This window comes from Photinus pyralis, unplaced genomic scaffold, assembly GCF_008802855.1.
Source record: "Photinus pyralis isolate 1611_PpyrPB1 unplaced genomic scaffold, Ppyr1.3 Ppyr1.4_LG1, whole genome shotgun sequence".
Taxonomy (NCBI): Eukaryota; Metazoa; Arthropoda; class Insecta; order Coleoptera; family Lampyridae; genus Photinus; species Photinus pyralis.
In genome coordinates this window covers 49,764,811-49,785,100 of record NW_022170249.1, presented here as the reverse complement: position 1 = coordinate 49,785,100, position 20,290 = coordinate 49,764,811, and the positions used below count along the sequence as shown (strand labels likewise).

The 20,290-nt window shown below is 36.7% G+C and overlaps 5 protein-coding genes across 5 annotated transcripts; 3 read left to right on the top strand and 2 right to left on the bottom strand.

Annotated features, from left to right (window-relative positions):
- The first annotated feature begins 227 nt into the window (after positions 1–227).
- Positions 228–1,757, top strand: LOC116158993 (RNA 3'-terminal phosphate cyclase). The gene is made up of 5 exons (XM_031471881.1): positions 228–409; positions 457–574; positions 620–1,190; positions 1,239–1,497; positions 1,545–1,757. The coding sequence occupies exons 1-5, from the start codon at positions 365–367 to the stop codon at positions 1,614–1,616; spliced, it is 1,065 nt and encodes a 354-aa protein (XP_031327741.1). The 5' UTR covers positions 228–364; the 3' UTR covers positions 1,617–1,757.
- A 274-nt stretch (positions 1,758–2,031) lies between these two features.
- Positions 2,032–3,380, top strand: LOC116159482. Its single transcript, XM_031472462.1, has 2 exons — positions 2,032–3,109; positions 3,158–3,380. The coding sequence occupies exons 1-2, from the start codon at positions 2,158–2,160 to the stop codon at positions 3,337–3,339; spliced, it is 1,134 nt and encodes a 377-aa protein (XP_031328322.1). The 5' UTR covers positions 2,032–2,157; the 3' UTR covers positions 3,340–3,380.
- LOC116159483 (TM2 domain-containing protein CG10795) lies at positions 3,334–4,109 on the bottom strand. The gene is made up of 3 exons (XM_031472463.1): positions 3,850–4,109; positions 3,717–3,798; positions 3,334–3,668 (listed from the first exon to the last, which is right to left on the bottom strand). The coding sequence occupies exons 1-3, from the start codon at positions 4,028–4,030 to the stop codon at positions 3,392–3,394; spliced, it is 540 nt and encodes a 179-aa protein (XP_031328323.1). The 5' UTR covers positions 4,031–4,109; the 3' UTR covers positions 3,334–3,391.
- A 758-nt stretch (positions 4,110–4,867) lies between these two features.
- LOC116179206 (tRNA pseudouridine synthase A) lies at positions 4,868–6,364 on the top strand. The gene is made up of 4 exons (XM_031498929.1): positions 4,868–4,960; positions 5,010–5,229; positions 5,283–5,449; positions 5,498–6,364. Exons 1-4 carry the CDS (start codon positions 4,915–4,917, stop codon positions 6,334–6,336), a joined length of 1,272 nt encoding a protein of 423 aa, XP_031354789.1. The 5' UTR covers positions 4,868–4,914; the 3' UTR covers positions 6,337–6,364.
- An 8,717-nt stretch (positions 6,365–15,081) lies between these two features.
- On the bottom strand, positions 15,082–15,839 carry LOC116158865. Its single transcript, XM_031471718.1, has 2 exons — positions 15,568–15,839; positions 15,082–15,513 (listed from the first exon to the last, which is right to left on the bottom strand). The coding sequence occupies exons 1-2, from the start codon at positions 15,613–15,615 to the stop codon at positions 15,127–15,129; spliced, it is 435 nt and encodes a 144-aa protein (XP_031327578.1). The 5' UTR covers positions 15,616–15,839; the 3' UTR covers positions 15,082–15,126.
- Between the last annotated feature and the right edge of the window lie 4,451 nt (positions 15,840–20,290).

Below are 20,290 nucleotides of genomic sequence, written 5' to 3'. Positions count from 1 at the left end.
GGAAACCTTTCAAACATGTATTTCTGAAAGATTTCTAAAAATCTTGGAGAATCACCTGAAACTGAGGTACCCGATCTATATTTGTTATGAGATTCCGAGAGCGCTCCACCACCTGATGCTGTCTAGCATTGTGATAGTACCACAATGATATGCAGGTCATTTTGAATATAGGCACAACATTTATGAGGCAAAGAATAGTTTGACATGAGCCCAAAATTTGAAAAAAACTTCATCACAATAGGTATAGATTACACAGTTCACATTTAAAATCCAAGGATCCAAAGCTATTAAGGTTATGTTGCATGTATCTCCATGGTATGTAGCTGTGAACTCTGAGGACTTCACTACTCTGTAGACTAAGAAGATGTCTTGCCAAATCATAGAAATAGATGGTTCTGTTTTAGAAGGAGTAAGTATAATTAATGTTAAGTTTATATTAATTAGCGGCTCTAACAGGGTGGACAAATTTTGAGAATTGCCGTGACATTGAGCGTCCTGCTTAGGCAGCCAATTCGTGTTGTAAAAATCCGAGCAGGTCGAAGCAAACCTGGCCTAGCCGAGCAACATTTAAAAGGTTGTATAATCCGATAATTCAAAGTGTTTACGAGTATCGTTATAGGTTTGGAGTTGGTGACCAAAATTTGTAATGGCAAATTAAAAGGTGGTTCAATCGGTTCAACCGAAATTGAGCTTTGGCCTGGTAAAGTCAGTGGTGGAAATTATAGTGCTCTTGTGAAAACGGCAGGTAGTGTGAGCCTTCTGCTTCAAGTAGCTTTGCCATGTACTTTGTTTGCCAATTTGGACACCACGCTCACATTAGAAGGTGGAACTAATGCAGACATGGCTCCACAAATTGATACCACAACGGAAGTGTTTCGTCCACTTCTGGAAAAGTTTGGGGCTACATTCGATTTTGATTTAATTAGACGTGGTTACTTTCCTAAAGGAGGTGGGAAAGTGATTGTACGCATTAAACCTGTAAGACAATTGAACGCTGTGGAGTTACTAGAAACGGGCCAAGTTACATCAGTCTATGGATGGAGTTACGTCGCCGGTACTTTACCCATTCATTTATCACACACCATGGCAAATGCAGCATCTGAAAAGCTAAGTCAACTCATAAGGAACGTTCAAATTGAAAGGTACAAAGAAGCAGCTGATGTTGCACCCGACAATGGCTCAGGCATTATGTAAGTGAAACCTCTTCTTAGCTTCTTGGTATTAAACTTTTATCACAGAGTAGTTGCGGAAACTTCTTCGGGGTGTATTTTTGGAGGATCTGCCTTAGGAAAACGAAATGAGAAACCGGAACAAGCTGGATGGAGAGCTGCCGAGGAAATTTTGAGATCTGTGTCGCAAGGAGCATGTGTGGACGAACATTGTCAAGATCAGCTGATTATTTTCATGACACTTGCACAAGGCCAGTCAAAGATTCGGACAGGAGAACTCACTTTGCATACAAAAACTGCTATTTACATTGCAGAGAAAATGGCAAATGTAAGTGTTGTATTGCAACAATTGCATTTTAAGAGATGTGTGTTTAGGTACACTTTGATGTTGTTGAAGACAATGGCAGTAATATTATTCAATGCAACGGAATAGGATTAACAACATAGTTTATAATTATTAAGTATTCTGTTTGTGCTAATTTGCTGTTTGGTCCACGATAAAATGTATGTGAGTTTGATGTACATACAAAAATGTGATACAATCTTACAGACGGAGAGAAAAATATAGCATCTCGCAACAAGAATCTACTTGCAGTGTTTTATTTATTATCACAAACAAAATGCGCACTTTGTGAGTCCATCCGAGCATGAAGTACTACTTTTTTAACTTGAAGGCTTTCTATTCTGAACATTTGTTAATAAAAGATCTTTATAATTAATTATGAGCATAATGAATTTATGCAAACGTTTTCTCTCTTGTGCTCTGTAAGTTTCCTTCCCAGAACAAATTGACTCACCCGGTATAGTTTAAAGACTGTAGGCTGTGGCTCCTGCGTCGCAGTGGTTATCCTTAAATGCAACTTTTTAGTTTTTAGGTTATATCATTGTTTATTTCTTTATTCATTGGTTTATTTATCAAACAATGGTTATAATTATAAAAATAACTTTTTAAAAATAGTTTTAGGATGTAAACAACTTTTAAATTAAAATGGCTTTATCCATATCACCAAGAATTTCGCTAATTATATTAAAACATTTATATTTCCCAAGACTACAAAGTATCAATCTTTGCTTCTGTAATCTTCAACCCGGTATTTTGGCGTTCGATTCTGACGCTTTAGAAAACTTTACCACACAGTTGATGCAGAGGAAGGTAAATAAATGGGAAAGCGGACGCATGAAGCAGAATTTAAGATCTTCTCCGCTATCGATAAAATTTGCAACTAAACAAAGTGTAGCAATTGATGTAACTGCAGTTGATGGTGTATTACGTGATGCACTCGAGGTAGATGACAAAGATTGCATTACAAGTGCGCTTGATGAGTGCATGAAATTTCGTGTTCTTCCGGATATGGCAAACTTGTTACAAGCGTTCTCATTCTTTGCGCATGCTGGTGACAAGGCAATGGTTTTAAAATTGATCGAATTAAGTAAACTTCTTAATGAAGACACTTTAGTGCAGTATTCATATTTTAAACATTATTTAGCCGAAGCCACTTGGGCTAAAGGGAATGTAAGTGAAGCAATTTTATTGTTCGAGGAAGTGTATGCTAAAAATTTATATTTACGAAGACGAATTAGGAGTATGTTAAATAGTCTAGTGAGTGACTCTATTAGAGGTCGCAGTGAAGCAGTTTTATTACTCATATTAAGTTTTGCGAAACGATTGGGAGAGATTTACAAAGATTTCTATCCTCTAGCTTGTATTTGGAGGTGCTGCATATTAAGCGAATGGTTTACTGATCAAAGCATTGCGTTAGAGTTACTAGAACACAATGAAGACCTGCGAAAAATTGTGACAAAACATGTACCCATCATTGTTTATGTAGCTTTGAGGGAACATCAGCTTGATCTAGTGTATAGAATTTTAGAAGTTTTATTGAGGTGTGAATCAAAAGCGCATTATGCCACAATAATAGAAATGCTATTTGATTATAGAGGTAATATTTTTCTCAAGTGCAGTGTACGAAGGCTAATTGTAATTTTAGTTAAACAGCGAGATCTTCAAGGTTGTACCAAGATCGTTCAGTGGTGTGAAGTCCACGGTATTACATTAGCCATGTTCCAACAAGAACAATACATAAACTTACTATGCTCAAGCCCAACTAGTAATCAACCATCAGAAAAACCTGCTAGACCAAGACCGCACAGTTATAACTTCAAATTTTAAGGTTGTTGCATATTTATTTAAGTAAAAAATGTTTGTAAAGATTTTGTACAATTCACCAGTCATCCTTCCTTAATCTATAAGTCGAATTGTTACTAGTTATTGTATTAATCCCTGGTCCATAGTATGGTATTACATAAGAAGATCCATCTGCAGGACCAAGTGTTTGAGTAGCAATAAGTATAATATCAATTAATTGCCCTAAAAACATAAACCCCAAAGTGCAAAACTTTGCCACACCTATCGCAGGATACCCTAAGTAAAAACGGTCGGCACCAAACATTCCCAAGAAAACCGATAATAATAAAGCTGTTTCAAATGAATACCCGTTCCTGAAATATTAACAATTACATCACAGAAAAACAACAATTTAAGCTTACGTCCAGATACAACTCATTTCCCTCGTAAATGAAGTATTCTTGGTTTCCATACATGTAATGCCTTCGACTGCAATGCACCATACTAAAATTTACTTTGTGACATATAGGATGATAAATGCACAGAGGTCCATACCTTTTGCTTTTCCAGTATCTTTATTACAACCCGCTAATTGCTGAGTTCTCGAATCTATGTGATTGTAGTTCGGATCGGGGCACAGATATTGGCCCATACGAAGGTTGTTACAGTTTACTTCAACATTACTAACTTCGTAAGCACAACATAGCAATATGAGCCCAATTAAATTTGCGTACATGCTGATCACATTGTTAATAAAAACACTTTATCATAATGTTTGTTTACGAATGCAAATATAACATAACCTCAACTACTGATCCTAGTAAGTGTCTAATGTCACAACCTTGCTACTCTTTCAAAGTTACGCTCATTATGTATACAGGGTCGCTGATAAGTGTCGAAACTGTCGATTATCGAGGAAATACATATACAAGATATCAAAAAGTTTTGGGATTCTTCAATGCCTACTGGGCAGTCATAATTTTAATTATACAGAGTTGGTCATAAAGGCGTGGCACACCAATATTGCCTTTAAATTTGTAAGAAGCATAATGTACCTAAATTCAATCATGTTCGGGTTATCGAGTTTTGAAAATAAACGCTATTGTTTTGAAAGTTATTGAAGGATGAACAACAATTAATGTCGTAAAATACGTATTTGAATGTAACCAAATACCTAAACATATTTATACAGGAACCTCTCTATTTGAGTACCGCGAGACACGCGAAAGAGCGCTATCTACACGGCCTGGCCTGGAATGACGAAAAATTAAGGAGTAAATTATATTACCAGGGTTATTTAATGTAAGATGTGTGATATTACTAAATAATGTTATCAATTAGGTAATACAATAACAAAGCACGTCAACAAAGTTCAAACCAAGTATGACCGCTTACTGACAACACTCCCTACCGCAACGTCGTGGCGCTGTAATTTGCGACCGGTTTTCAATGTCAGTTTCCTGTATTAACGTATATGATGTAACTTACTTCTGGAACCGATCAAGAATCGTAAATGTGCCTTTAGTCCTGTATACAGAACATCCAATGTAGTGGTACAAGAGACACTTCCAAACTACAAATGTAAACACGTTTATGCATCTATCCTAACCTACCTTTTAAATGTTAAAATTTAGTAATTTATTTAAGAACCTAAAAGCCATCACATGTAAAGTAAACAAAGGCAAACTTTTAGATACTTAATACAAAATGTTTAGATACCGCTTCCGAAATGAGTACGAATGCTGCCATGATTATAAAAAAGCCAAAATATGATGGTCGCACAAAGAAAAGGAAATGGGAGGACCGAAGGTCCGACAAAGGTGCAGGTCTCTACTCGGAGAAGAAGATTTGCGAAGAACCCTTTGTACGTATTAAAAGAAGAAAATATGTAATGCTGTTAGGTTATTCGGGAGTAAATTACTTTGGCATGCAGCGGTAGGTTAAACTGAAGTTAGTGTAGTTGAAGGGGTTTGTTGGTCTTCTTTTAGAAATCCCTCGATGCCAACAATTGAGGAAGACTTGTTTAACGCTCTATTAAAGGCTGATTTAATCACTCAAGAAGCCTTTGACCAAATTCAAACCGTGCAATTTCAACGTGCAGCCAGAACTGATAAAGGAGTGTCAGCAGCGCGTCAGGTAGTTTCCATAAAATTACGTAAGCTTCTGCTTGAAAGTTTTTTGTTATTACACATTTGTGTTGCAGCGGAAGAAGTGAGTGTAGCGAAAATAAATGAGTTTTTACCTGACCAGATTCGTGTATTTGGTGTGAAACGTGTCACGAAAGGTTTTAATAGTAAATCACAATGTGATGCAAGAACCTACACATATATGATGCCTACGGTTGCATTTGCCAAATGTGACACTGAAGCTGATCAGGAAACATTTCGTTTGTGGGAAGGCGCATTAAGTGAGATAAATGACGTCTTAAGCAATTTTAAAGGAACTAAAAACTTTCATAATTTTACCTGTAAGAAGCAGTATCAAGATCCAAGTGTCAAAAGGTACATAGTTTCATTTGAATGTGAATCGCCAATAATACGGAAAGGAGTCGAATTTGTTGTTCTCAAGGTTAAAGGGCAAAGCTTTATGTTGCATCAAATAAGAAAAATGGTGTCCATTGTCATAGCAATAGTCAAGGGATGTATCCCACTTACCACACTTAGTAAAGCTTTGAGTGAGGAAAAAGTTAACATTCCTAGAGCACCCGGATTAGGATTAGTCCTTGATTTTGTTCATTATGATAACTACAATTATCGTTACGGTACTGATGGCATTCACGAGGTTTTGGAGTGGAAGGAAGTTGAATCGGACGTTGATGATTTTAAGGAAAAATATATTTATCCAACAATTGTAGATACGGAAACAAGTGAAAAACCGATGCTTTTATGGCTTAGTGAGCGTCTTACTAGACATCGATTTGACCAATTGGATGATGATGGTAAAGGCAGCGGAGATGAAGAAAATAGTGATGATGATGAAGACACAAAAGATGAAAAAAATGACCCAAAAAGTGTAACAGAAACAGACCGAGGCATAGTGTAATTTTAATAAATGTTTATATTAGTCTTTTCTTAGTGGTATAGCGATATCTTCCCAGACTTTTGTTGCCCAAAATTAGCTTTGTTTAAATTGAATACACAAAGACATTAGCATTGTTTAAATGGGTAAACAATGTTATTATTAGTATACATTTTTGTATTACATGTAGCGTACATGTACGGTTAATGACACGACTCAGTTGGGATGTATCAATTACATCCCTGAGAAGTCTCCATGTTTGCTGGGAAGCCTATGCTTTCAAAGCTAACCTATAAGGTAAACCTAAGGCTATATAAAAAGGATATTAGGAGACGTCGGAGAGAGGCATGAAAAGTGTTTCCAGCTCTATAGAATCCATCTCCTCTGCATCCCACCTAAATAAAATTCTAACGAAAAGTTCATATTATAACCCACCTGGCTGCAGACCAAACGATGGTTCCTGCACGGACAATCTCTCGGAGACAGCCGAGGTACTGAGAGGCGCCTGTTTTCCCGGAGCCACCACAGCACCATACCCCAACTGCTCAGAGGTAGCACCCTTCATTCCCACTGAGAATGACTGGGCTGTTGCCAGTCAGATGGTGGATGTAGCAAGGGGACTGGATATTATTGTCATCTACCTAGTGAGAATATCTCTATGGGCTGTATCGTTTTCAGATACATATACCTAAACCTCGACCTAAACAATGAAGGGAGATAAAAATTATGTCTATCTCCAATAGGTACTAGCAAAGATGATTACTCCGCATCTAAAGCATATCGCCCATTCAGTTTGATGTCTTTTATTCTTAAGACACTTGAAAGACTGCGCGATAGATACAAAAGGTTTCCGCTGCAGCCTAACCAACACCTTACCAGGAAGATCTACAGAGTCAGCTCTGCACAGCGTCCTAGGGCGGATAAGCACTCCAGACTGGGAGTATTCATAGTTATAGAAGGGGCTTTTAACAAAACAATCTTCGAAACAATAGAAATGGCTTTTATACGTCATCGCGGGCGGCGTAACTTAAATCGCGTACGGGACTAGATTGTGCAGCTGCTGAATTTCAGAGCAGTACACATCAGCGTTGGCGACGAAATACTAAGGTGCCAGTAGTCAGTAGTGAGAGGTTGCCCCCAAGATGGGGTGTTATCTGCTATCACCACTTCGGTGGAATAACTTAATTGTAACTGTAAATGGGTATACTTATGGTAAGTAGTACTGTATGAGACTGATGCAATCAACTCTTAGAGTAACAGTAAGCGAAGAATGGTGACAAAAACGGAGTTAGTTATCATCACAAGAAAAAGAAAGGTAAAGGGCCTTCGAACTCGCCTTGTTTTCTCCAATTTTCAGTCGGTAAAATATCTAGGAATCACACTTGTAAAAACACTAAACATATCCATCTCAAAGCCGAAAAAGCAAAAGGGCTTGCTGGCAAAGTCGCCGCGCAATTGGGAGACTTTGGGGACCATCCCCTACTAGGGAGCAATTGTCTGGTGGCCTAGAACCAGACTCTCCACAACTGTATAGCACTCCTTAATCATTTGCAAAGACTAGCGTGCCTTGCCTGCGAACGACCCCTACAGCCGTCATGGAGGCCCTCTTGGATCTGCCTCCATTAGATCTCCACGGGAGAGAGCATCAGGCCACTCTGGCATCCTTGCATTAAAAAAAAGGGGGATGTTGAACAGCAGAGGTATTCAGGTGGACCACTCCCGAATTTTGGGGGAGTGTCTACTCTAGAAAGCGATCTCGGACTCACTCACTCAACAATTCATATAGCCGCAGGGGCGGACTGGGTACTTACGGGCCAGGTGGAATTGCATAGGTTACGGGCCATTAAAGTATTAGTGTAGTAATTTTTTTATTTTTTTTATTTTATTTTATTTTATTATCCCTCTCTTGTTTTTGGGCCCTCAACAGGCATGCGCCCAATTACAGAGTGACCCGCATAATGCTATGTAGAGGTGCCTCTGCAGAAGGTCTTAAGATGGTCTATACTACTTCGGTATTTACCTTACGAATTAGGAAAACTGCAGGAAAACCTAATTCGGAGTAGCCGGTAGAATGCTCGGAACTGGTCTAAGGTAATTTCCATCTCCGCCACAGATGAAAAATTCACCTCAACCCAGGTTCGAACAACCGACCTCCGGATTTGCAACCCAATGCTCTACCACTGAGCCATAAATCCGATTGTTGAAGGTGGCGGGGGGGGGGGGGTGCTCTGCATTTTTTTGCTTCATTTTAGTACTCCTTTTTCGGAAATCAATTACAATACGGTTTTTTTTTAAATTGCAGCTGTTAATTAAAAGTAACAAAATATACAATCCAAACGAGGCGCGTCGCCTATCATTGTAATTCAGCACTTTCATACTACGACAAAAAATGATAAATTCATTGTAAAACACTTCAATTAAAACAGAATTTTTTAATTTTTTAACAACCTAACATCAACCCCAATTAGAGAAACGTGTTAATAATTTATTAATAGTGCAAGAAACTAAATACAGCACATACTTATAAATTTCTAACGGGCCATTATGACGTACAGGCCAGGTGGCACTCGCCACCCGCCTCCCCGGGCCAGTCCGCCTCTCTTTCTAGTCCTTAACTTTTGATTGAGACGTCCGATCGAAAAAGTACGAATGGTTTTGGATTCTACGCACCAAAATTAATAAGAAAAAGTGTTTTCCCGAGAAATTTGGGTGCAGTCGATTTTTGGTAAAAAAGGAAGGTTACACACTACCTTTTTTGAGCCTCGAAAAAAAATTGTCTCAGATCGACCCGGAAAAAAATTTTCTTATAGAATGTGGCCTGTAGAATCCATAATTTCAAACAGTTCCAAGATTGGGCTACTAGTTCAAAAGTTACAGCCCTTTGAATTTTCTTTCGAAATTGGTTTCTAGTCTATAACTTTTGATTGAGAAGTCTGATCGAAAAAGTACGAATTGTTTTGGATTCTACGCACCAAAATTAATAAGAAAAAGTGTTTTCCCGAGGAATTTTGGTGCAGTCGATTTTTGGTAAAAAAGGAAGGTTATACGCTGCCTTTTTTTGAGCCCGAAAAAAAAATTGTCTCAGATCGACCCGGAAAAAAATTTTAGGGTAGCTCTGCCGTGCACCACAAAAACATTTTTTGCTTCATTTTAAAGTACCTACTCCTTTTTCGGAAATCAATTACAATACAGGTTTTTTATAAATTGCAGCTGATAATTAAAAGTAACAAAATATACAATCCAAACGAGGCGCGTCGCCTATCAATTGTAAAACACTTCAATTAAAACAGAATTTTTAAATTTTTTAACAACCTAACATCAACCCGATTTAGAGAAACGTGTTAATAATTTATTAATAGTGCAAGAAACTAAATACAGCACATACTTATAAATTTCCAACGGGCCATTATGACGTACAGGCCAGGTGGCAATCGCCACCCGCCCCCCCGGGCCAGTCCGCGCCTGCATATAGGGAAGAACTAATCACATTTTTTTATTGGGATGTGGCATATTCATATAATCTGGTATATTTACTCCAAAGAACTGAATTTCCATCCCACCCACAATCACTAGGCAAACTTCCTACTGTATTCCAATCATAGTTGGTCGGGCTAACGCTAAGTGTAAGAAAAGTTCTTATGCACAACATAAAGAACAAAACGATCAGAATCTCGATTCTCCAGTGGCAGCAGAATTGTTCTGCATTCTCTTGATCACTGTAAAATCTAAAAAAAGCATTATGCGGGTCACTCTGTAATTGGGCGCGAGCCTGTTGAGGGCCCAGCACAAAGAGAGGGATAATAAATAAATAAATAATAAATAAATAAAATTTCAATTACATCTTAGTTGGTTTCCTAATGTCACCATGCACTTGAGCATATAGCAAGCAGGAACACCCTTGAGCTTGTATGGGTGAAAGGGCATGCTGAAACGGAAGGTAATCGAGTAAGCCGATGAGTTAGCCTGACTGACCTCAAAACAGGTGTCTTATGGTCCAGAGCCGGTTCTTCCACTTAGAGTTGCAACTGTAAACAACTTAATAATTAAAGACACCCAAACCCAGCAGAGGGCTAGGTGGAACATGATGTTAGGTTAGATTATTGTCATGCGAGAGAAGCCTTCAAAGGATCATCTCGTATATTGGCGCGACGGGTTACTCGTGGCCATACTTTCTGGGCCCTGCAAACTGAACAAACACATGCACCGCATTATGGAGGTTCTCGTGAAGAATTATTTTTTTTTTGTTTCATTTCTTTGCATTATAGCAAAGGTACTCTTTGTTTATGGCTCATTATTTATAATGAGTGAAAAATTACTTCTTTACGTTCGATCTTATATAGCAAAGTTTTTTAAATCATTTGTAAAAAATGGATATGGTTTAATATTGGATTATATTTTTATAAATTTCTTTAAGACAACCGAATACTGTTTAAAATTATATTTTCATTTTTTTCAGCAGATGGAAACAATATACCGCATCTAAATGACCATCATCATTCGCAATATCTTCAGGGTATGATGAAAATGAGAAAATGTTTATATTTTATTTATCATTAAAATCTGTTCGCAATTTTTATGTTTCGGTTCTTCTATATCTCGGGTATAAATTATGTACATTATTAAAATAAAGATATAAATTGAATTCAAGTGAAGGTTTGCTTTAGTTCAACCTGAATGGCCTAGAAGCGCCAATTCGCGTTTAAAGCAGTATTCCTACAACACTATAATTTGAAATTGAAAATTGAAATGAAAAAAAAATGTGTGATATTACCTACTTTAAAAATTGAAAAGGTAGTAAATGAAGAAATAATTTAAGCGCCAAGAAAAAATATGGAAGCAAATTACAAATAAGGACAGTTAACTGAAGATGCAATAAAAACCTAACGCCTTTAGTGTCACTTTGAGAGTAAGCGATTTAGTTTTTGAAGTCAATTTTGAGAAAGAAAAAAAAAGGAGAAGTTTCCAAACAGTAGGTAGGTAGGTACAACATAGGTACGTCACCCTAAATTTATGTCAAGAGCTAACCATGGGCCAGGTTTAATTGAATATGAGGCCCGAGTTGCAAGCTTATTGAAATCTCCACAATGAGCTAACTTTAGTCTTGGCTTTCGGCGCATCGTTGCAATAAAAAGTGGAATTTTTATAAGCAAATCCTCATTATTCCAGTTACTCACCTTCCGTGGCTGCATGTGATTGAAATACGATCGAGCCATTTAACCATCCCATTAAAGTGGATGGAGGTTAAATCTGTGCACTTGCACAGTTTAGGTACATTAAATATACCATGTGCTGTTCATTACACATTTATACATACCTGCATAGCCGAACAAAATACCGTGAATGACAATCGAATTTTAGCTTGCTCTCAGCTCCTGTTGTAGTCAATGTTTTATTACATTTTTTCTATAGAGCTCGTATGTGTAACAACCAGCAAAGATAAAGCTTCGTAGTAGTAGGATAGTTATAAATTCAATGGTACCTATAGTAGCAATCTTCCACTAGGTTTTTACAGTTTCCATCCAAATATAGAAAGTTCATAAATAACGTAAAGCCAAATAGAAATTACTTTTATTTTCATGTTTCTAACACAAAGCTGTTATCATATACATTGGTTTCCGTCGAATTTCTAACGAAAAATCGAAACACACTTGTATCGTTAGAAGGAGACTCTCATATTACAGCGAAATTGTAGTATATGTAAGAGACGAGAGTTCGTTTACTTTCGAAATAAAATGAAGATTATATCAGAGACGAATCGATGTGGTAAAACGCAGTTGCTCCCCAAACGCTACGTTTGCTTTCGAATTTGGTTTCGAATTTTGAGCTGCAGCCACGCGAGTCAGTGGTCGTTACGCTGTACGCTTGAGGACTTTTAATACTGTTTAGACATGAGTTTTTATTTGAAAACATCTACTTTTAGCAGATAACCAGTTACAAATTAATTTTATTCATATTATAAGACACTCCGTGGAATTAAGGCTATGAATAGATACACCGTACTTAATTTTTTCATATGGCTAGAAGGTAGTTTGAAAGGATATCTACCTACATTGTGCCTGTGACGCCGGACTAAATAAGAGGGTGCGGATTCTTTAGAGTAAATTACATATTCATCACCGAATATAAAAAGAAACTAAAAAGGCGTCATCCGATTCAACTGAAAAAGAACTTTATTCATTTTATGCAAATAAAGTTCAGCGAATAAGCAAGAGCGCTGGCAAGGTAGAACTCCCGCTTACAAGCAATTATGATTAATGATGAAAACTTTTAGTATTTTATTTATAATTAAACAAGAAGCAATATCCTTTTGTAGATAAAACGGAATATTGGATCAATCATTACCTACGATTAACGAGATACGAATTGTTTGCCAATACGAAGAAATATGACAATAACCTTCGTGCTTGGATCAATTTTATAAAATTTCAAACTAACTTTAAGGTCAAACTAATTTACTACGTTGGTCATTTTCCCACAATTATTTGTAAAGTGCTGTGTCGACGTTTAGAGCCACAGTCAAGTAAAGCACTTGGAAAGTGGACTCCTGGAGCTTATTACCCCCAACGGGTCTGACAAGAACACAGAACCGTACAGTGTCATATATTCGCGTTTTTGTTTAACCAGAGACCTGCACGCAGGGTGTAAAAATTAAGACACGCGACATAATGATATCGGTGGTAAAATTTCCTGCCCTTAAAATTCAAAAAGGGCGAATAATTCTTAATGCGTAAATTGTCACAATCGGGAGATTTAAAGTGGTAGGTACATTTCATCACTCTATTTTTCGAAGTTAGTTAATTAGATGTAGGTACCTATCTAATGGGATACGTAACATCTGTATTTGACAGAATTTTTTTTTGTTATGGTAGTTTTAAGTACGGTTCTGACTTAAATTACGTTGAGAAATTAATTAAGATGCCGTAAAATCGGTTTACCTAAATTAGAGTGACTGTGAAACTTAATGAGAGGGAATAACAGCCCTTTTATTTTTTGTCAGAGAAATTTTAAGTTTAATTAATTAATAGTGGCCACTTTCATTACAGTACAGCCTCACCACATTTTTTTGCAATTGTTAAGGTTTGTAATTGAACCTAAAGGAGGATTTTTTTGAATACAGACGGAAGGAAGTACAAAAGAGTCGTAGAGGAGGAAACAAAGTTGCGTAAACCAGGCGTAATGGAGCCCCGAAGGAGGTAGAGTTGGGAAAAGAGGAGGCTGGAAGGATGCGCGAAGGAAAGTAGCGTGGACCATGAAAACTGACTTGTAGAAAGACTTTGCTACGACAGATTGCCGCGACAGGGGAATCAAGGATATGGAAAGAAGGCGTATTGAAGCCTCGAAGGAGATACACCTGTGAAAAAGGAGTCGGGGAGAGAAGCGCGAAGGAGGAAAGTTGAACTTGTAGGCGCGCAAAAAGAATAAATATAGACTAGGACCAACGAGTTATAAGGTCACTCTCCTGGACAGCGAACAGTAACTGAACTCTGATTGCCTGTTCCTCAAACCTGAGGGGCTCGTGTGGTTTACAGACGAAAGGGCCGACGGGCTGGCTCACGAAGGTAGTAGCGGGGTCTTCGTTGGGCTCTACCATTGAAATTGCTGCCTCCGTTGTCAGGGCCAGGATTAAAGACTGGGTGAGCAGTCTATTCCAGGCGTAGTGGCAACAAGCAACCGGATTCAGGCAGTCCAGGGCCTTTTTAACAGGGCCCTTGGGCAAATCTGGGTCTTCTAAGCTTTTAAATCTCAATAGAAGTGAGATTAGGAAGATTATCAGTCACAGAGTTCCCAAAAAAACCTTGGGAGAGTGGGAGACAATTGTAGAAACGTATTGACCGTCATTCAAAAGAGGTTCTAAAAGACCATCTATTTTGGCAAAAAGACCCAAAAACGTGTGTCATCCGATTTGCAGCGGAACCTTCTTTGGAGGCACAGTCGGATCCAACAAATCGAAAGCAAATGTACCGCAGATTAAGTTTTTCGTTTTTCCAAAATTACAAAAAGAATGGGTTATAAAGTGCAATGGAAAGGGGAACCTGAACCGCGTATGCAATAGACCTGTGCAGTTACCATTTTCCGGCCGAAGAGTATGAAGATGAAATGTAAGCTATTTTGAATAAAGTGTGTTTAATATTTCGCTAGCATGTTTCTTTCTATCAGGAACTTTTCAGCACATCCATGTAAAGTACCATTTCGATCCATTTTGCATTTTTTGAACTTGCTCTGTTGTTGTTGTGTTAATAATGAATTTTTATGATCTGAACAAAATGGGATTCTGGGTGACGTCATTCGCGTATTTTAATACTGAACGTTTATTGGCTGAAAGTTACGAGGCAACCTACTCTCTTTACTAACCTTGCGTCAATGTGACCTTTAATTCAAAATATATAGACAAAACAATCCAAGATAGTGGGGGTTGCTCAAGTTTCATTTTCTAAATTTTTGAGAGGGTTACTCACAACAAACACGATTTTTTAGCAAATAGTCCCCTTGGCAACATATAGAAATAAGTCATTTATGTACCTAACCAATTATGAAATCAGTAATTCTCAAAAAATGTGCTACGAAGATGTAGGGGCCCCCTTTTTGAACGTAGTTTTCATAAAAGCACTGGCCAACATTTGTTTAAATTCCTACCGTCCGTGCGTCTACGGGTTTTAGATCAATCTTAAACCGCTGAAGTTTCTTGTAAAACTAATAGCTCACATATAAAAAAATACGCTTGAGCCACATGCTTTGTCGGTTTTGGTAAAGCAAGGCATGATCACTATCTTGAAAGAACAAAAATTTATTGATCATCTACTTATGCCATCATAACTATTTCCAAATATTTTTCTGGTATTCCTTGGTAATACAACGACGAGCGTTTTCAGAGCGAATGTCCGCAGGAAGGCTGTCCTCGCATGTATCAACAGCATCGATGAAAGGATCTGTTGGCCTAGATGACTGTAGCACATCATCGCAGACGCCAGTGACGAGCAACGGTTCAACTTTTTTCGATTTAATCGCGTCAAAATCTACTTCGGCATTGCGCAAAAATCTCCATCCGGTCCATGCACAATCCAAAAATTCCCTAAACTTTGGTCCCTCGTCTTCTGAATATTCGGTGAGGTAGTTTTTAGCCACAGTGTTAGGGTCGTATCCGTGCAAATCTCCACATTTTCGTAAGACATCATCAAAATTAAAAGAACAGATCGCAGAAACCTTAAAAAAATACGATATTTCCGGGTTTATTAACTTAAAAAGTAGGTAACTTACCCCCAAAATGGTAGCGAAGAAACAGATCACCGTGAAGCTTGTAGACATTGTGGCTGGTATGGTGTCAAAATGTGAATCCTGGTTTTATATAATGTCTGCTTATCGTTCTGATAAGCGATGTTTACAAGTATGCTGTCTTTCACATTAGAACGATATGCAATTTTGACCTTCAGCAGTTCAGCTATATAAATCTTTTGGTAAACGTTTTTGAGACAAATCACCTAACACGTATATTTTACTGCGATTGTCACTTAAAGATCGTCTTTTGTTTTTGAGATATAACGTATATAAGTGATAATTTTGTTACTGGAAACCCAATATTCGAGATAATTGCTTTTAAATTCACTTTTTTTCCGTCCAAGTCAAATATCGCACCGTTATTTACTTAATTACGTTAAAACCACACTAGAAATCAGATAAACAAGCTGATGAAGAACTGTCATCATTTTCACGGCAGTTGTTACATGGGTACTTGATTTTTTTGATTAAAACTTGGAACTCTAGATTGTTATTAGGTTTTTGGTTTTAAAACTACAATTATCACGAATATTTCAAAATACAGTATCATACTTTTGAGCGTATTTGGTCTTAGAATTTCACTATCTTTTCAAATTCAGCATAAAAGAAATAACATTTCAATTTAAAAAAATTATCGCTTAAGTCATTGTCATATCAAAAAAACAAAAGTCGATAGCTCTATGGATTGCTCCCGTTTTTTCTGACTATGCCTCAAGGAGATTTTTAAATTAATTTGTTTTGACGCCATTTTACCTATAAAAGTTTGCTTTTTATTGGCAGTGCTCTAAAAAATTTTCTATTCTTAAATGTTAAGATTTCTTTCTGTACCATATTTTTCAAAGGTATAATTCACACGAAAAAAAATTAACCCCCGCTTTCATTTAATCTTTTACAGATTTGAGACGAAATATAAATTGTCATATTTTCGCACTACTGGAGCGACTAGTTTTATTACTTGGTCTAAGCTTTTAATTTGAAACAAATGATCACGTTTTTAACTAATTAGAATTTTTCCTTCTTTCATTAAGTAATGTGTCCCGTTGGCAATAAAATTTTAAGTATAAATTGCAAAAGCAATAAAACTGTCAGAAGCTGCAATTAACTGTTGGAAAAGTAAGATAATAATCGTCTGCTGTGCATACGATCATTAGGAATTTTCCTCATTATACAATTTCGTTACAGACGGTTTCTTTTAGTACATCAGTAGCAACGCGCATAGAAACCATTACCAATTTAGGTATATGCACACAAATGTCTCTTGGAATTTTATTTCACCAAACAAAAACATGTTTAAATATTTATTCTTTTACATTACTCTTTGTGCTTCTTTCAGTAGGTAAAAGTGACTTGAAAAAGCAGTAAATTTCTACAAAATAAACGCACTTAGGTACCTACTGGGCTACTGCTTATTATTACAGAATATAGGTACGACATACATAAAAAATGTATAATCGCTACACTAACCTTCCTTTTTGTGGTTTCATTGATTTTACATACGGCAATTACAATATTTTTTGTGGGGAACATGGTGCATTATCACTGCGGAATTTTTGGTTTGTGCTTAGTATGATACTTTGTGGTCAGGACGTGGCAATCTTGCATTTTTTGTTTTCATAAATTGTGATCAGTTAATACCTGGAGGTTTGAGTTTTGACATCCTACTTTTCAAAAATATAATTAATGCAAGCAATACTATATTTCTTGTTTAATACCTTTTCGATCGTAATTACGTATGCACCTTGGCCCCATCAACATAGAACAGAATAGGGAATATTTTTAGAGCATTTTTTAAAAATTAAAAAAAATGTGCGTTTTGTCCGTCCGTCCGTCCGGACCCTCTTCTACTACTTCTAGGGGAATGGTCCTAGAGTCCTGTAATTTTTTGCAGTAGGTAGCCTATACCTTGAAGGTGTCCCCCCCCCCCCCCCCCACGAATTATTTCCTGAGATGCTGTTTTTGAAAGTAAAAAGGGCATAACTTTTACAAACGACAACGTTGTCAACAATTTTCTTTACAAGCAATATTTTAATAACTCTTACCAGTGGTTGTACATCTCCGCCCCGAGTTCATTTTAATGGAACGATCGTAATGAGAAGTAACTGACTGTGCTCACTTTCCATTTAATCCTAAAAACATTTTTGCAATTCTTTTCAAATTTTAACTTCATTTTTAATAATGGTATTAAAGGTCTGTTGACAGTTGTTGTTAGCAACGTTGAAATGTTTCAAAGCATATACTACAAAGGGATTTTATTTGCAGTACTAATTCTTTAATCTGAAATACAATTCAGGTAATTCTAGAACTTTTTCAAAATAAGTCGTACAACGGCTTATTCGAAAAGCTTTCAGAACTCTTTGTACATCATTGCCTTTAGTCCATACCACGAGAGATATCTAAAACTGTCAATATTTTTACCCAACGTCTGCTGTTGGTTTCCCCTTCAATTTAAATTTCAATTGATGTTGTGTCAATCAGTAGGTACCTAATACAATCAAAAGCTGCAGTCTCGTTTGACGTAAAAATAAATTAAGCCTTTAAATTTCTGGTTGTGACGTTCAAAAGCCTGCCACGTAATTTTGTTACTTGCGTTCAAAAATGATCAAACATTGTCTACGCCAATTTGTTAAAATCAGAATGTAATAAATGGCATTAAAGTTTCCGACTTTGCTTGACACGTTGACAAATTCTCTGCAAGATTCGCATGTTACGATAAACCTAATTTAGATGGATGTCGTCTTGGCACTTTTTGCAATGGCGTGATGGTAAATTTTAGGATGCAGTACTTAACGATATAATCAAACAATATTTATTGGTAGCAAACGTATAAGATTAGTTTTCCACCCCATTTAATAAGAACCGAGGCGATTATTAAAATCGGATATCCTGAATAAGCAATGTACAGTTTCCGTTAGTTTGAATTATAACAGTTGTATTCCAACCTAATTTTCGACCAATTATTTATTCAGAGGAGTTTGTAAATTACTTTTGAGAGTTCCAAATTTGTTTTCGAGGTGTATTTACGTTTACTTATAAAATACCACCCGCTTAGTATATCTTCACACTCACTGTAAAAAATATATTTCCCAATTTGATACTGATACGACCACGTTTTTCATTTGAGTTCAGTGAAACCGATAATCGCGGACACAAATCTAAAATCTGCCATGCAATTCTTTGGAGAATTTGAATTGAAATCGAAAATGCGATCATTTGCTTTTCTGATAGCGATTTCAATTTTCACTGAAATTAACCTATTTATTTTCAACCCCATGTATTAATCTGGTATAATACGTGGAAAATGAAGTTCCAGCGTTGTATTTAGAATAATTTTCCAGGCATTTATTCGCTCACATAGGCAAGCAAGATTTCCTATAAATGTATGGATTTATGTGGCCATCATTAATTAATCTATTTCATCTAATTAAAGTAAAATTAAGTACCCATTTATAACAGATGCTACACGTCGATTTCATTTATATGGATCTTAGGTACTACACACCCTGCCAAAAATCGACTGCACCAAAATTTCTCGGGAAAACAGTTTTTCTTATTAATTTTGGTGCGTAGAATCCAAAACAATTCGTACTTTTTCGATCAGACTTCTCAATCAAAAGTTATAGACTAGAAACCCATTTCGAAAGAAAATTCAAAGGGCTGTAACTTTTGAACTAGTAGCCCAATCTTGGAACTGTTTGAAATTATGGATTCTACAGGCCACATTCTATAAGAGAATTTTTTTTCCGGGTCGATCTGAGACAATTTTTTTTTCGGGGCTCAAAAAAGGCATAATTTTACCGTTTATTAAGGATCCTCGAGATCGTTTATAATGCTATATCGCCGTCTGTCTGTCCGTCCGCTTGTTTGTCCGGGTGCCGTTATGCATGATAACTTTTGTATGTGCGCAATCCAATTTTCTTATTTGTTAAGATATTTAAATGAAATTTTGTAAGTAGGCACCTCGATGTGCAATCCGTCTAAAAATATGCAAAAAAAATGGAAGAGATGGAAATTACCTTAGACCAGTTTCGAGCATTCTGCCGGCTACTCCGAATTAGGTTTTCCTGCAGTTTTCCTAATTCATAAGGTAAATACCGGAGTAGTATAGAACAACTTACGACCTTCTGCAGAAGCACCTTTAAAAAGCATTATACGGGTCACTCTGTAATTGGGCGCAAGCCTGTTGAGGGCCCAGAACAAGAGAGGGATAATAAATAAAATAAATAAATAAATTGCGCACGCCCAGACCCACATTCGTTATTTGTAAACTAATTCTTCTAAATTTCAGGGTTGACGAAGCACGCCAAAAAAAGATTGCAGATATGCAACGCTATCTTTCTTATTTGTGGCCGGATTGCTGCCTTCACCTTGAAATTGCTGCTAATCTTACCTCCGAAGCATTAATTGCATGCCCTATACGCTTCATATCTAGAATACGGCAGCCTTTGCAGCTCTTTTCAGATAATGGTACCTACTAATTTTCCAGGAGTAAAGAATGAAATAGATAAAATTTCATTTCATTTCGTTTCGTTTCATTTCATTTCATTTCATTTCATTTCATTTCATTTCATTTCATTTCATTTCATTTCATTTCATTTCATTTCATTTCATTTCATTTCATTTCATTTCATTTCATTTCATTTCATTTCGTTTCGTTTCATTTCATTTCATTTCATTTCATTTCATTTCATTTCATTTCATTTCATTT

Bases quoted from the DNA above. Each gene is read 5' to 3' on its own strand.
- LOC116158993 (XM_031471881.1), top strand. From the start codon at position 365: ATGTCTTGCCAAATCATAGAAATAGATGGTTCTGTTTTAGAAGGA. The intron at 1,191-1,238 runs GTAAGTGAAACC...CTTTTATCACAG, and splicing joins GACAATGGCTCAGGCATTAT to AGTAGTTGCGGAAACTTCTT. The intron at 1,498-1,544 runs GTAAGTGTTGTA...ATGTGTGTTTAG, and splicing joins TTGCAGAGAAAATGGCAAAT to GTACACTTTGATGTTGTTGA.
- LOC116159482 (XM_031472462.1), top strand. From the start codon at position 2,158: ATGGCTTTATCCATATCACCAAGAATTTCGCTAATTATATTAAAACAT. The intron at 3,110-3,157 runs GTAATATTTTTC...TTGTAATTTTAG, and splicing joins AATGCTATTTGATTATAGAG to TTAAACAGCGAGATCTTCAA.
- LOC116159483 (XM_031472463.1), bottom strand. From the start codon at position 4,030: ATGTACGCAAATTTAATTGGGCTCATATTGCTATGTTGTGCTTACGAA. The intron at 3,799-3,849 runs GTATGGACCTCT...AGTAAATTTTAG, and splicing joins AGATACTGGAAAAGCAAAAG to TATGGTGCATTGCAGTCGAA. The intron at 3,669-3,716 runs GTAAGCTTAAAT...TTAATATTTCAG, and splicing joins GAAATGAGTTGTATCTGGAC to GAACGGGTATTCATTTGAAA.
- LOC116179206 (XM_031498929.1), top strand. From the start codon at position 4,915: ATGTTAAAATTTAGTAATTTATTTAAGAACCTAAAAGCCATCACAT. The intron at 4,961-5,009 runs GTAAAGTAAACA...CAAAATGTTTAG, and splicing joins GAACCTAAAAGCCATCACAT to ATACCGCTTCCGAAATGAGT. The intron at 5,450-5,497 runs GTAAGCTTCTGC...TTTGTGTTGCAG, and splicing joins GGTAGTTTCCATAAAATTAC to CGGAAGAAGTGAGTGTAGCG.
- LOC116158865 (XM_031471718.1), bottom strand. From the start codon at position 15,615: ATGTCTACAAGCTTCACGGTGATCTGTTTCTTCGCTACCATTTTGGGG. The intron at 15,514-15,567 runs GTAAGTTACCTA...TATTTTTTTAAG, and splicing joins TCTTCGCTACCATTTTGGGG to GTTTCTGCGATCTGTTCTTT.